Genomic DNA, 14,270 nt, shown 5'->3' with positions numbered 1-14,270 from the left:
TAGAACTAACCGTTTGTGAACGCAGGTAGCCATAAATCGGTACAATGCGAACAACATGCAAGAATTAGATACAGTTTTAGCTGAGCAAAGAGAGATCTGTGTTAAAGAAGGCATCAAAACGGGAGGAGTTTTGGCTATGTCATACATTATCCAAAATCGACGAAAGATCGGTGAATATATCCAAGCAACCAAGAGGCTCAAGGATGACGAAGGACTTTTCTCATTGTTAGTTAGCTTATGAAAGTCAAGTTGTAATAATTTTCTTTGTACCAAGATTTTTAAACTTCGTATGGGTCTTTAATTAATAGCACATTGGGATGATATATAATCGTATATTTTATCCTTCAAATTCGCGTTAGGCCTACCTCTGGCATAAAGAGATCCCTGCATATTAGGACGTCTTGTCAATGTTTGTGTTATAAGGCGTTTGCTTGCTTGCTAAGTGGTTTACTTGAATTTATTTGCAATATGCTTGCTTTTGAATTTATTTGCGATTATCACCTGATGCCAAGCTCATTACTTAAACTTATTTGCAGGCTTTTATTTGAATTTAGTTATTACTTGATATTTACTAACATCATTTTTGTTTCGGAAGAAAAGTAAAATCCATATTTGCTTTGCCTCATAATTGCATATTGTTTCATTAATTATTTTTTGCATCATCTTCAAAAAAAAAAAAAAAAAAAAAAACTATTTATTCCGCGGTTAGCGCACTTTAGCCACTCTAGAGCACCTTTAAGATCATTCGCATTCTTAGCATGACTCTCGACAAATTTCTAATCGTCGGAGCAAATTTCCTAATTTTCGCATACCTGAACTAGCCTTGAAAATCCTTAAAAGTTAACTCTTATCATTCCAACTCTGTTTTAATAGGAATTCTCTTATCGTTATTCGCTTAGTTACTCAAATCTATTAGTGTCGGACAATTTGTCTCGCATCAAACTGCAAATTCTAGAGCTTTTCGTGTCCTTCTTTTACGGGTATGATCTTCGGTCTCAAACGACGGAACATTTGACCCGTTAGCTCCATGCCTCGTAGAATCCATTTTGCACTCGGTTTACGTCATGGAACTTTTACTTTCAAATTCTATCATTTTCAGCATTTATCGTTTCTTAAATTGGTAGATGTCCAAATTTATTGGTACAATCTATCAAATGGCACTTCTCGATATTTGTTCAATTTTTTGCCATCAAGTTGTTCAAGAATGACTGTTCAAGTACCTTGCTTCTGCGGAGTCTTCGCTCAGTCAAACGCGTCATTCTGGGTCGCTAAAATTTATCTTCGCGCACCTATTAATTTCAATTTCTAGCATGCAAGTCGAAGGACAATCTCACAGGCCTCTTGTCCTTGACATTTTGCAACCCGCCAGTGCTTCGTAACTCTCGGGTACATTAAATTCAACTGTCTTGCACCCGATCAATCATGATCTCGTCTAAACTAATCTCTTGCATCATTAAAAAAAAAAAAAAAAAAACTTTTACACACCAGGCGAACTACGCTTGACCTGATTCCTCGGTGGATACGTAGGCAGCCCACATAGGGACTCGGTCATATTGGGGTAGATTTTTTTTTTCTATTTGCATGTTACCCGAACTACGTTTGACCTGATTTCCTGTCGGATACAGGATACGTAGGCAGCCTATATAAGGCTCGGTCTTATTTACTACAAATTTTAATATTCTCCAAACGAAGGAGCATGAAACTGGGACAATTTTGGAATGCAACCCAAGACATTTTTCAAAACATCTTAAAACTGGGGCAATTTAAAAAAAAAAAAAAAAAAAAAAATGCTGGAATTGGTAAGAATTAACTCAGAACCAAGCTTTGGCGTTTCGATATGAGTCAACCTTTTTTCAAATGGCATGTTCTACTCCAATGCAGTTTTCTTTCTTCCGATTCATTCTCAACCGTCAGAGCTAAAATAGCTGATGATTCATTGTCGTCCATTTGTTTCCTTTATATGACTCAAGTCGTCTCTAATCTAGAGCCTGTCTAATTAGATCACTCAAAAAAAAAAAAAAAAAAAAAGAGATATATATATATATATATATATATTGTTTATGAAGCTTTTACTTCATGCACTAACATTTTATTTGTTTATGAAGTTTTACTTTTCTCTTTAAAAGGTTGTCTGGCATTGAACATTGTTTTGGCTGCGAATCTGCATTAAGGACGAGGCTACAATGGCAGAGAGATTTGAAGCTTTCAACACCGGCATGAGTTTGGTGCAAGAACAAAACGATAGCAAGGGAAAGGTGGTTCGAAAAAATATTGTAGCGAATCTGGGAAATACCTTAAGCCTTCTTCCTAACACAACCTCAACTTCCAGCAACGTTTCCTTAGCCATTTCGCCTCACTTAAATCCTTCCTATACCATTCCACAAATGCCTTCGACCTACACTCCCGATCAAGTAGCGATAATTCCTAATCCTCAATTTTCCATAGCCACCACTCAATTCGAGAAAAGTAAGGAAAACGAACTGGCAATATCCCCATACAGGAGGCCTGGAAAGGAAATCAAGTCGCTTTACCATGAAGATTTGGGAAAAGAACTCCACAATTTGAGGAAAGTCATTAATGAAGAGCTATGTTCAAGGAATTTTCAGATTTTGAAGTATGAAGATTTGTGTGTGCATCCAAACGTTGAGCTTCCGTCAGGGTACAAAATACCTAGGTTTAACACTTTCAATGGGAAGGGAGATCCCGTCGCTCATTTAAAGGACTATTGCAGCAGATTAATTGGTATTGGACATAATGAAGCCATGCGAATGAGATTGTTCATTCAAAGTTTATCAGGATCAGCACTCTCTTGGTACACTAAACAAGATTTTAGCAAATGGCTTACGTGGGAAGATATGGCCCGCGAATTTGTAAAGCAATTCGAGTTTAACAATGGAGGCGATCCGCACATAGCCGATTTGCTCAGAGTAAAGAAAACGCCACATGAGTCTTTCCAAGAATATGCCATACGATGGAGGTTAGAAGCTTCAAAAATACATCCTCCATTATCCGAGAGGGAATTGATCTCAACCTTCATCCAAATTCAGGAAGACTTATATTATGATAAGTTGCTCGGAGCTTGTGCACACAACTTCTCTGATTTGATTAGGATTGGTAGAGAACTAGAAAATGCCATTCAAGAAGGGAGAATTACAGATAGCTCAGCAACACAAGCCGTTCACCAAACCTTCCAAGCGGAGGTACTAGGAAATCTGCAAAGTGAAATGAAGGAAAACCAATTTGCTTCCACGACTATGCATCAAGCGCAATGCCATAAAAGTCACCAAATTTTTCAATCTTATGCCACCATGCAATGTCCTCGTCAGCAAAACTCCCAGCAAGGCTACCAACGACGGTTTCACCAAGCACAATCAAGCTCTCAACATAAAAAGAAGAGGAAATCTTTTTGCTTCACTACTCTAAATGAACCATTGGCAAACATATTTAAGAGGTTGAGTTCTAAGGGTATTCTACATCCAAAGAAGGGATTTATACCTAAGCATCCACCGCCAAACTTTGATTTATCTAAGAGTTGTGCTTATCACTCAAACATCCAAGGACATGACATTGAAGAATGTCCAGCACTAAGATTTAAGATTCAAAGCATGATTGAAAGTGGCAAGATAAAGCTGCAGCTAGAGCCTTCAGCCGATAATATTGCAAACACAAAGACAACTGTTGTTAAGGGTGATCCATCGAAACTGGCACCAAGGCATTTGAAAAGAAAGCGTGCAACAAGTCAAGCCGACTGATAGGGACATCATCTCGACACTCGAGAATATCATCCTCCACATGCCCATCTTTAGGAATAGCCGCTATCTTGTAATCTTTTCTAGACTTTTTAAATGAACTACGGTCGACCTGATTCCTGTTAGTAGCAGGATACGTAGGCGCCCATGTTGGGTCCGGTCTCAATAAATAAAAAAATTCCAATTTCCCCCCCAAGTTGAACTGGAGAAATTTTGCAGACGGCTTATCCCAAGCCATATTCACATAATCAGATTTCTGCAATGGCATAGCAACGAGAAGCACAGATTCAAAGCCAAAGCTTCAATGTTCAACGCAAGGCAACTACTTTCTTTTATACTAACAAATTTTCTTTGAGTAATGCAGAACTGATTTTAGCTGCTCCTCAACGATAATGCACGGCATACGAATCTTAGCATCAAGAAAACCTCACGAAAGTCATGAAGCAAAGGGTGATTCAAGGATGATTCAAAATCAACACAAATTTCGAAACTCATAATTTTCTTTGAGCGCAGGAATTTTATTCATGGAAACATTTTAGCAAGGTGAAATATCACCAAGGCTTCCAGTTGCGGAAGCTGAAGTATGCTTACAGCTTTGCGGGGACTGCGCAGCGAGCGGTTTGGAATCTTCCTATAACACGCACAAATATTATTGCTTTAAATTCCCCGCACTGCATGCACTACTATTTTAAATACCACGCACTGTTGCTTTAAATTCCCCGCACTGCATGCACTATTATTTTTAATACCGCACTGCATGCACTATTATTTTTAATACCGCACTGCATGTACTATTATTTTTTAATACCACGCACTGCATATGCACTATTGCTTTAAACTCCCCGCACTGCAGGCACTACTATTTTAAATACCACGCACTGCATATGCACTATTGCTTTAAATTTCCCGCACTGCATACGCACTACTGCTTTTAAATGTCCCGCACTGCAAAAGCACCGCACCTGCATTGCATTGCATTATTACTTTCAAATGTCCCGCAAAGGCACAACATCATTGTTCGCAAACGCACAGCATTCGGGTTCTTCCACCCTAAAATAGGATACTTGGGTTCTTCCGCCCTAAAATAGGATACTTGGGTTCTTCCACCCTAAAATAGGATATTGGGTTCTTCCACCCTAAAATAGGATATCGGGTTCTTCCACCCTAAAATAGGATATCGGGTTCTTCCACCCTAAAATAGGATATCGGGTTCTTCCACCCTAAAATAGGATATCGGGTTCTTCCACCCTAAAATAGGATATTGGGTTCTTCCACCCTAAAATAGGATGCTTGGGTTCTTCCACCCTAAAATAGGATATCGGGTTCTTCCACCCTAAAATAGGATATCGGGTTCTTCCACCCTAAAATAGAATATCGGGTTCTTCCACCCTAAAATAGGATATTGAGTTCTTCCACCCTAAAATAGGATATTGGGTTCTTCCACCCTAAAATAGGATATCGGGTTCTTCCACCCTAAAATAGGATACTTGGGTTCTTCCACCCTAAAATAGGATATCGGGTTCTTCCACCCTAAAATAGGATATCGGGTTCTTCCACCCTAAAATAGGATATCGGGTTCTTCCACCCTAAAATAGGATATTGGGTTCTTCCACCCTAAAATAGGATATCGGGTTCTTCCACCCTAAAATAGGATATTGGGTTCTTCCACCCTAAAATAGGATGCTTGGGTTCTTCCACCCTAAAATAGGATATCGGGTTCTTCCACCCTAAAATAGGATATCGGGTTCTTCCACCCTAAAATAGAATATCGGGTTCTTCCACCCTAAAATAGGATATTGAGTTCTTCCACCCTAAAATAGGATATTGGGTTCTTCCACCCTAAAATAGGATATCGGGTTCTTCCACCCTAAAACAGGATATCAGGTTCTTCCACCCTAAAACAGGATACCCGGGTTCTTCCGCCCTAAAATAGGACATTTCGGGCTCAACCACCTTTCATATGATGCAGGGGTTGCGCACCGCCCTTTGCATCGTTTTCATATATTGCCTGGGCCATGCACCGCCCCTTTTAAAATTTTTGCATAAGGCTGCGCACCGCCCTTTGCATCATTTCCATATTCATATACTGCTTGGGCCATGCACCACCCCATTTAAATTCTCTGCATAAGGCTGTGCACCGCCTTCCATGTTCGCATGGGCTGCGCACCGCCCTTTGTAGTTTTTGCATAAGGCTGCGCACCGCCCTTTAAAATTTCTGCATAAGACATCGCGTCGCACCTGCCTTGTTTTATTATTATTTTCAAATGCTCCTGCGTGCGCTCGCAGCCGCATTGCACCGCACTTGCATCGCTTTACTTCAATGTTTATTTTTACTGACTATTTTATCTAGTTTAAAGTTTCGCAGGAGCTTTAGCGCAACGTGGAACTATTTCTTCGGCAGCGAACTGGGGCAATACGTCGGGAAGGATAAGCAAACTTCCGACAAGGGTCAATGATCTACCTCGAACACTCGGCTTCAATTTCAAATTTTCTGTTCGCATTCCAGCACACTCAATTTTCGGAGTTCTATCACAATACTCAGTGTCATCATAACTCGACACTGGGACAATATTTTTTGCGAAGATTCGCATCAAATCGTGAGTTGCCAGTCATAGGTGTCGTAGTCTTCCCAGAACTACACACGGCCTGATTCTCGTGCAGCCCGAGATATGTAGGCGATTCAGAGACCGGAGTTCGGCCGTAATTTTCTTTACCCTTAGTCCTTCATAATCCTCTAGCCGGGACAAAATAGGCTACTAAGTCAACGTCTTTGCCCGAAAACTCCTTCATCATTATCAGGCAAAGAGGGACAAGTTGTTGACACCCAATTTTGTCCCGCCTCTCCTCCGAAATACATATTTGCGCTTCTAATATTAAAAAATAAATAAAATAAATAAATAAATAAACAAATAAAAAAAATATAATAATAATAAATAATAAATAATAAATAAATAAATAAATAAATAATAATATATATTATGTTTACTATAGTTATTAGCCTCTTATCAATAACGACGTTTTATTATTCTGTTACAACTATTATTATTATCATTATTATTAATATTAATAACTATTATTATTATTCTTAAATTATCATTATTACTAATTGTCATTATTATTATTATTGTTAATTACTAATCACTATTATCAGCGTTATTTTGTTATCAATTATTAATCATCATTATCATCGTTATTTTATTATTAATTATTGTCATTGTTTTATCAATAATTGTTATTTATTTATTATTATCATCATCATTATTATTATTATTATTATCATTATTATCTTATTATTACCACTATTATTGTTATTATTATTAATTTATTAACGTTTTGTCACTATCAATAATTGTTATTTATTATTGTTATCTTGTTATTAATTATTATCATCTTTATTATTATTATTAATTATTATCATTTTAATTATCAATGTTTGTTATCTACTATTATTATTATATCTATTATTATTTTTATCGCCATTATCATTATTACCATTATCATTATTGTTATCATTATTAGCAGTACTATTACCGCTAGTCATTCGCTACGGCTATTTAGTATTATTGAAACTGGCATTTCTCGGCATTTTATCAACTCCCGCATGCACATCGCATTTATTTTCGCGCATTTAAAATGATAGCTTCATTTATCGTTAAAATTTTTTATTGCACGGTCAGTGCAACAACATATAATTTATTATCCGGGTCTTTTTACAATTACACATTTTTTCGTACCAGGTGATATTCTGGCACCCTTAGTACATCGTTAATCAAAATGGGTCTTTTATTCAAATTTCGAATACGAACTATTTCTTGCACTCGGTCCGCATTTTGACTTATCGGACTCCAAATCAAAGCCCGATTGACTCCTGATATTTTTTGGACTAGTCCATATCCCTTATCTCAATTTTTGGAATAATCCGTGTTTTAATTTATTAGCCTATTCTTTTAATACCCGGTCTAAAAATTGACCTAGTCCACAAATGGACCAGGCCCGATCCATTTTCGTTCAAAATAAGGGAAAAGGGTTTCCCTTATTCCCTTCATTATCGTCTCCGCCTCTTTCCTTCTTCTCCGTCGCCACCCACTTCCTCACCACCGCCTCCATCTCCGCCGACATCATCAACACCCCCACTCGTCATCAACACCCCCCACTCACCATCGACACCACGCATCCACACCCAACATCTCTGTCACACCCACGCTCCCCATCGACACCCCACTCACCTCCGACATCTCTGTCACAACCACGCCTCTGACACCCACGTTACCCCTGTCACACCCACGTTACCCCTGTTCCCCACGCCTTTGTCCCCTCTCCTCTCAAACTCAAACCCTAAATCAGCCTATAAGTATTCATTTTTATCATCCAGTAAAAAAGGGGGGATGTTTTGGGCTGGTTCATGAAAGACCCCAAGAACCTAGGGCTGTCTCGATTCATGAAGTTCCCCAATGATAAGTTGTTTTTAGTCGCAGCAATCCCCTAGAAATTAGGTTCCAAATTCGAAAAATCATAGAAAATCCCCATAGATAAGATTGATTCTTGTTCGCTGTATTGTTCAATATCAAGTCAAAAATCCACATCATTTTATTTGGTTTTACCTTTGGCACCTGTTTTGAATTCGAGCGTAGATCGGAGACTCGCGCCTCACTTCGCTGCACTCCGAAGAGGTGAATAACTTCCCTTTTAGTTTGGTTTGGCTTCAGTATATTGTTTGACAAGTGTGTGTGTGTCCATACACGCTAGTTGTCGTGGCGGGCTCATTTTCAGTTTAATCGCATGATAGTCTTAGGCGTGTTTTTGTTTAGTCAATTTGATTTCGGTTTGACAGTTTAGGATACCTAGAGATTCATGTTTATTCAGTGTTTAATTCCCAGTTCAGTAATTCCCTGTTTTATTAGTGTCTATTTTGGCTCTCACGACTGTCATTTGATCAGAATTTGACCCTCATTGTGAAATGGATGTCTAGTTACCTTCAATTATGTGTGAAAGCATGAGTAGTATTTTCGTGTTAATTGCCGAGCATTTGTATTTTTTTCTCTTTTGCTAAGATCGAAATGTATCAGCAGATTGTAGAGAATTACGCGTAAGGTTAAAATGATGTTGTTTCCTTCTTTCTTTATGCTTTAAGTATCCACAAGCAGGTTCATTTCAGCATATTACTATCATTATCAGTATATTATAATATGAGTTAACATACTATAATTTGAAATAGGACTCGTATTTGGTATCTTTCGGTTACTTGAGTCTTTTGTAGTTTAGCATAACCCCTGGGAAATTCATTGGTACCTGTTTCTGTTCGCTTTTAATTGGTTTCAGTCATCTATAATTTGTAAAATGGATTTAGTATGATTTAACACATTATTAGTACAGTCAGTAGATCTTGCTTGGTGTAGAAGTCTCCTGAGACTGCTACGTTATTATTGTTAGTTGTATCATGATTCAGTCCAGTCGGCATACGTCATTCTAAGTTGGTCTTTTGTGGTTAAACTCGTATGATGAGTCATCTGCAATGTTGTAGCCTACTTGATCAAGATCTCTTGCCTAATACCTAGGACTGTAATTGTTTTGCTGGTATCATGTTGCAACTTTCCATGCCTACTGTATTTTCGAGTTTGGACCTGTTATACTTAAAGGATTAGTGATTTCTTTTGGAGTAGATAAGCAATCGATGGCTATATTTATCTTTCAAAATGGACACTAAGATTATTGTAATTCTGAGTCAGGTTATTATAGTATTCTCGGGCTGTCTCCTTACTTTGCTGTTATCTGCCAGTTGCTTATGGGTTTAATCCTTGATGTTTCTTTTAAATTGAATACAGTCTTTCATGGTATGACCATTGTTTGCTTTCTTTCCCTTTATTAGTTTACTTCTCTTTGAATTAGCCTGATAACTGGAAGCAGTGCCTCATTTTTGTATATCCAAAAGAGAATAGCTTTGTGAATAAGGTCAAAGAACTGTTATTTTCAAAAGGTAACTTGGGAATGAAAGATTAACATTTGAAATTTCATGAACATTTGGAACCTTTTCCTACTGGTTGCATTGCTGCTATTGCCTTTTACATTGAAAAGGGGTTGTACACTTGGACTGAATCTGGAAAGGGGTGACTTAGCTTGAATTTGGAAATGTTCACCTAAAATACAGAAGTTATTCCGCTTGTATCCAATCTGGCAAGCTAAATTAAGATCTGGAAATAATTTTGGTTCTATTCTAGGTACCATCCTAGGTACTACCATCAATCTTCGAAGGCTACCTTCCTTTAAAGCATCATGTCATGTGTTAATTTTCTATATCTTTGCAAGTAAATGGATTTCCAGATTTTTGGTTTCTGATTCTTTCTGGAAGTTATAAATGAAAGAAAGATTGATAACGACTCGAATATGTTTCATTCAGAATAAGAAATATCTTCGCCTCCTGTTTCTCTTAGATTTTACAACTGTTCATCAGATCATGCTTAGTCCGCAAGTTTGTTAGTATGTGTAGATTGGTATGTTCGTTTTGTTTGAACCATATGACATGCCCAAGAATTTCTTTTCCCTTTTGCCTTGTGAACCTGCTCGTAAAGTAGTCCCATGTACGTGACGTTATCATATTCAGTTTGGTTTTGTTCAAATTTTGTGTGTTCGTTGCAAGCATATTTCAGTTGAAATCTATATATAAATGTATAGTGAAGTATGTCCATGAAATACACTTGGATATACATGGTATATATATATAATCGAAGGATTTGTTTTGAATTTATATTTTTATGTGCTTAACTTCATTGGCCATATACTAATCTCGTTCTTTCATTTCTTTGCATGAACCTCGCGTACGAGTCCGAGAGACTCGTTTCCCTGCCGCATTCGATGTTGGGCTAAAAGCCCAACGTAATTTCTCCCGAGTCGTCCGTCATTCAATCCATCCGCAGCAAAAAAATGAAATCTTCTGGACCAATAGCCCAATCAGCAGCCCTAAAGTGGGCTGGGCCCATTTTTAATACCTTTTGCTCCTTTATTTCATTTTGTGCATTTGATTTGTATTATGCAACTAACTCTTTTTATTTTGTTTTTTTTTTCTTTTGTTTCTCGACTTAGAGGAATTCTAGTAAATTAGTGGGTTTAGTTTTGGGATAAGGGTAGTTAACTTAAGGAAAATCAATAGTTAATTACCTAAGATTTCTTCCCTTTTTGTTAAATTTTTCATAGTATTTATAATATTTATTTTTATTAGAATAATTAACTTTTCAAATAGCACGAGCACATGTTTTAAATCAAAGGACTCCTTTTGTCTCTTTATTATCTTAAAATTGGAAATGTGGTGGATATGCCAAAAATGAATTCAAGTATATTTTATAAATAACTCTTCAAATTCGGAATCAATCACACATCATTTTAGCTAAGCATGATTAACAAAGTTAATAAAAAGAAAGGAAATCCTTTTTCCATCATATTTAAAGAAAATAAGTCTTGGCATTTCCATATCATCATATTGATACAATATAAGTTTCATTTAAAATTCACATTAGCTATTTTTTATTTTGCTTATGCTCTTAAACTGCAAAAGAATCAATTAATATTTTATCATTCGAGTTGTTTCAAATATTTATTAAAACACTGCATAAATCCGCATTTTCTTCTATTTATATATATTTTGTGCAAATTTTATTTTAAATAGCATTAAAATCTTTGCAACATCTATAAGTTTATTTTAAATGCATTTCAAGTTTCCTTTTATGCAGATTATTATATTTTCTACAAATCTCATTCTAGATGGCATCTTTATTTAAAGCCTTATCAACTTTTATAAATTTTATTTTAAATGGCATTTAAAATCTTCTTTTAGGCAAATTATTATATATATATATATATATATATATATATTGTGAGTCTTATTTTATAATAGCAGCACTATTTTCATTCAAAGTTTTAACGGCATTTATAAGTCTCATTTTTAAAAAAAAGCATTTCTTTCATGCAAGTTATTATATTTTCCTATAAATTAGTTCAGATAGCATTACTATATTTTACAAGCTATTTTTTTCTTAAAATTTAAACACCATGTTTAATCTTAGTTAATTAACCTAAGTTTGGCCGGATAACCGTAGTTAACGGATTCTAAAGGATGCCTAACTCCTTCCCTTTAGGATAATATAGAACCCTTACCTAGAATCACACTAGTTAAGCAGACTATTAACGGAGGTTTAGCTAGCTTTACCTTAGTTAATAATTAGGTGCCCTAATTCACCTTAAAATCAATTAGGTGGCGACTCCTTAAAACAAAACAATTTAGGAATCACCAATATGTTGTACTCCGCTCTAACCCGGTTAAAATGGGGTATAACAATTGCTACCGCTATTTATTTACTACTATTATTCAGTATTATTGAAATTTGCATTTCTCAAACGTTTCTACCAACTTCCGCACACACATCGCATCTATTTCGCACATTTAAATGAGAGCGTTTGTTATTAAATATTATTGCACGGTCATTTGCGACATCATATAATTTTTACCCGGGTCTTTTTTTATAATTACATATTTTCGTATTAGGTGATATTCTGGCACCCTTAGTACATCGTTAATCAAAATGTGTCTCTTATTCAAATTTAGAAGCCAAACTATTATTTGCACTCAGTCCGTATTTTGACTTACCGTCCCCCGAATCAAAGTCCGATTAATTCCTAAATTTTTTGGACTAGACCATATTTTATCTCAATTTTTTAGATCAGTCCATGTTTAATTTACTAGTCCATTCTTTTAAATACCCAGTCTAAATTTGACCCGGTCCACAAATGGACCGGGTCCAATTCATTTTTTTCAGCAAATTAAGGGAAACCCTAAAAGGGTTTCCCCTTCATTTCCGCCTCTTTCTTTTCCTCTTCTTTTCTTTTCCCTTTTTCTCTCCTTCATTTCCGCCTCATCGCCTCCATTCCCATCTTCAGCCGCCCCCTTCCATCTCCCTCCTCTTTCTCTTTCTTTTCCCTCTTCTTTGTCATCTTCTCCATCTCTCACCCGCACGCCCCACGTTCCCCGCACTCTTCTGCACATCCACACTCCCTTGTCCCCTCATCTCCGCGCCTCTGTCACCCACTCATCCTTGTCTCATACGCTTCTCTCTCTCCTTTCTTAAACGGGAATCAAAACCCTACTCTTAGTCCTATATATATGAGTATTCAGAGTTCATAAAAGGGGGATCTTTTTTGGGATCTTTCGATTACAACTTTAAATCAGGAGTTCAGCATAGCCGAAATTCCCCTTCAAATAGGGTTTTGTTTTTAGCCGCCTTGAAGTGTCTATTCTTTTTTTTCATCACTATGTCTCGGGTATGCTTTTGATATGTCGAATGGCTTACAAAATAGAACTGGGTTGGATAAAGGGGGTTCCTTTGAATAGTTTGAACCGGAAACGAAAAACAGTCTTCTCGTTTCTTGACATCAACTCTAAAATATCAAACATCTTCTTGCTCTCTTTCATTCTATTATCGTTTGGAATCCGAGCATACGCAAGCTCAGGGATATTAATAACGAGAGAGTAGATTCGATGACGTCGACACCCACTTCACTGCACCCACAAAAGGTCGGTGTATTCTTTTCTTTCAAATCTGGAATCCCTGGTGTGCTCGTGTGTGTTTGTTTCAGTCGTTTTAATTCCATTTTTTAGCAGCTCAGTATCATTATGCATGCTCATGTTTAATAAGTCCAGGTTCGATTTAGTAATTAATAATGTTTGTATATCCGTGCCTTAATTTGGTGTAGTCTCAGTTCGGTAATTAACAACATCCATTTGTTATGTGGTAACTTTAGTTTAGTTTAATTTCAGTTTTGTTGGTGTTTAGATGTTCGTACGAGTTTCGTTAGGAATAATTGTGACGATGGTGTTTGATCTCTAATTTGACATAATCCTATTTATTTGGACCTGTTAGATTAGTCTAGTCATTTGCTGTTTGTCGTTTAAGGTGATTTTGATGTTTAACGTCAGTGTATTCTTCAATCAAATTCATGTTAGTCCTGTACAAAATATATGAGAACTGCTATGGAACTAAAATTATCCATGGGGAACAAATTCGAGGTCTGATGAGGGTAACAGTTCACTATCAGTATTGTGTCTGAATAAGGAGTTTGCTTTAGCTAATTAGGGACATATGGGATGTCACATAACTGTTTGAATAGTAGTTTAGATCGTATGGTTTTGATGGGACTGCCTTGTGCTAGATCCTTACATGACATGTTGTTGGATCATTGTTTGACCATTTGTCCTCTCTATGTGACAATACTTATTTTGAAAGAACTAATGACCTAGATATACCTCTAAGTGTTGTTGTATGATAATTGTCTTGTATTTTGAATGAGTCTGCAACTCTCACTAGCTTAAACTATGATATTCCTCTCCTAAGAGATGAGATTGTCATGCCCCACCCTGCTATTCCTAAGTGAGAATCATCTTAACTCTGTGTTGAAAGGATCCTTGTACAAAATGCTCTGTTCACTCTTAATGTCTTCCATGATAGATGTTGCATTATTGTACAAGTATCATGACTT

General features: G+C 36.7%; 1 protein-coding gene across 1 annotated transcript; it reads left to right on the top strand.

Moving 5' to 3' along the window:
* The first annotated feature begins 2,183 nt into the window (after positions 1-2,183).
* On the top strand, positions 2,184-3,752 carry LOC132606096 (uncharacterized). The gene has a single exon (XM_060319434.1). It carries the CDS (start codon positions 2,184-2,186, stop codon positions 3,750-3,752), a length of 1,569 nt encoding a protein of 522 aa, XP_060175417.1.
* Positions 3,753-14,270: the final 10,518 nt, after the last annotated feature.

Source organism: Lycium barbarum, chromosome 8 (genome assembly GCF_019175385.1).
Source record: "Lycium barbarum isolate Lr01 chromosome 8, ASM1917538v2, whole genome shotgun sequence".
Taxonomy (NCBI): Eukaryota; Viridiplantae; Streptophyta; class Magnoliopsida; order Solanales; family Solanaceae; genus Lycium; species Lycium barbarum.
This window is presented reverse-complemented; position numbering and strand designations above follow the sequence as displayed.

Coding starts and splice junctions, on each gene's coding strand:
- LOC132606096 (XM_060319434.1), top strand. CDS start 2,184: ATGGCAGAGAGATTTGAAGCTTTCAACACCGGCATGAGTTTGGTGCAA.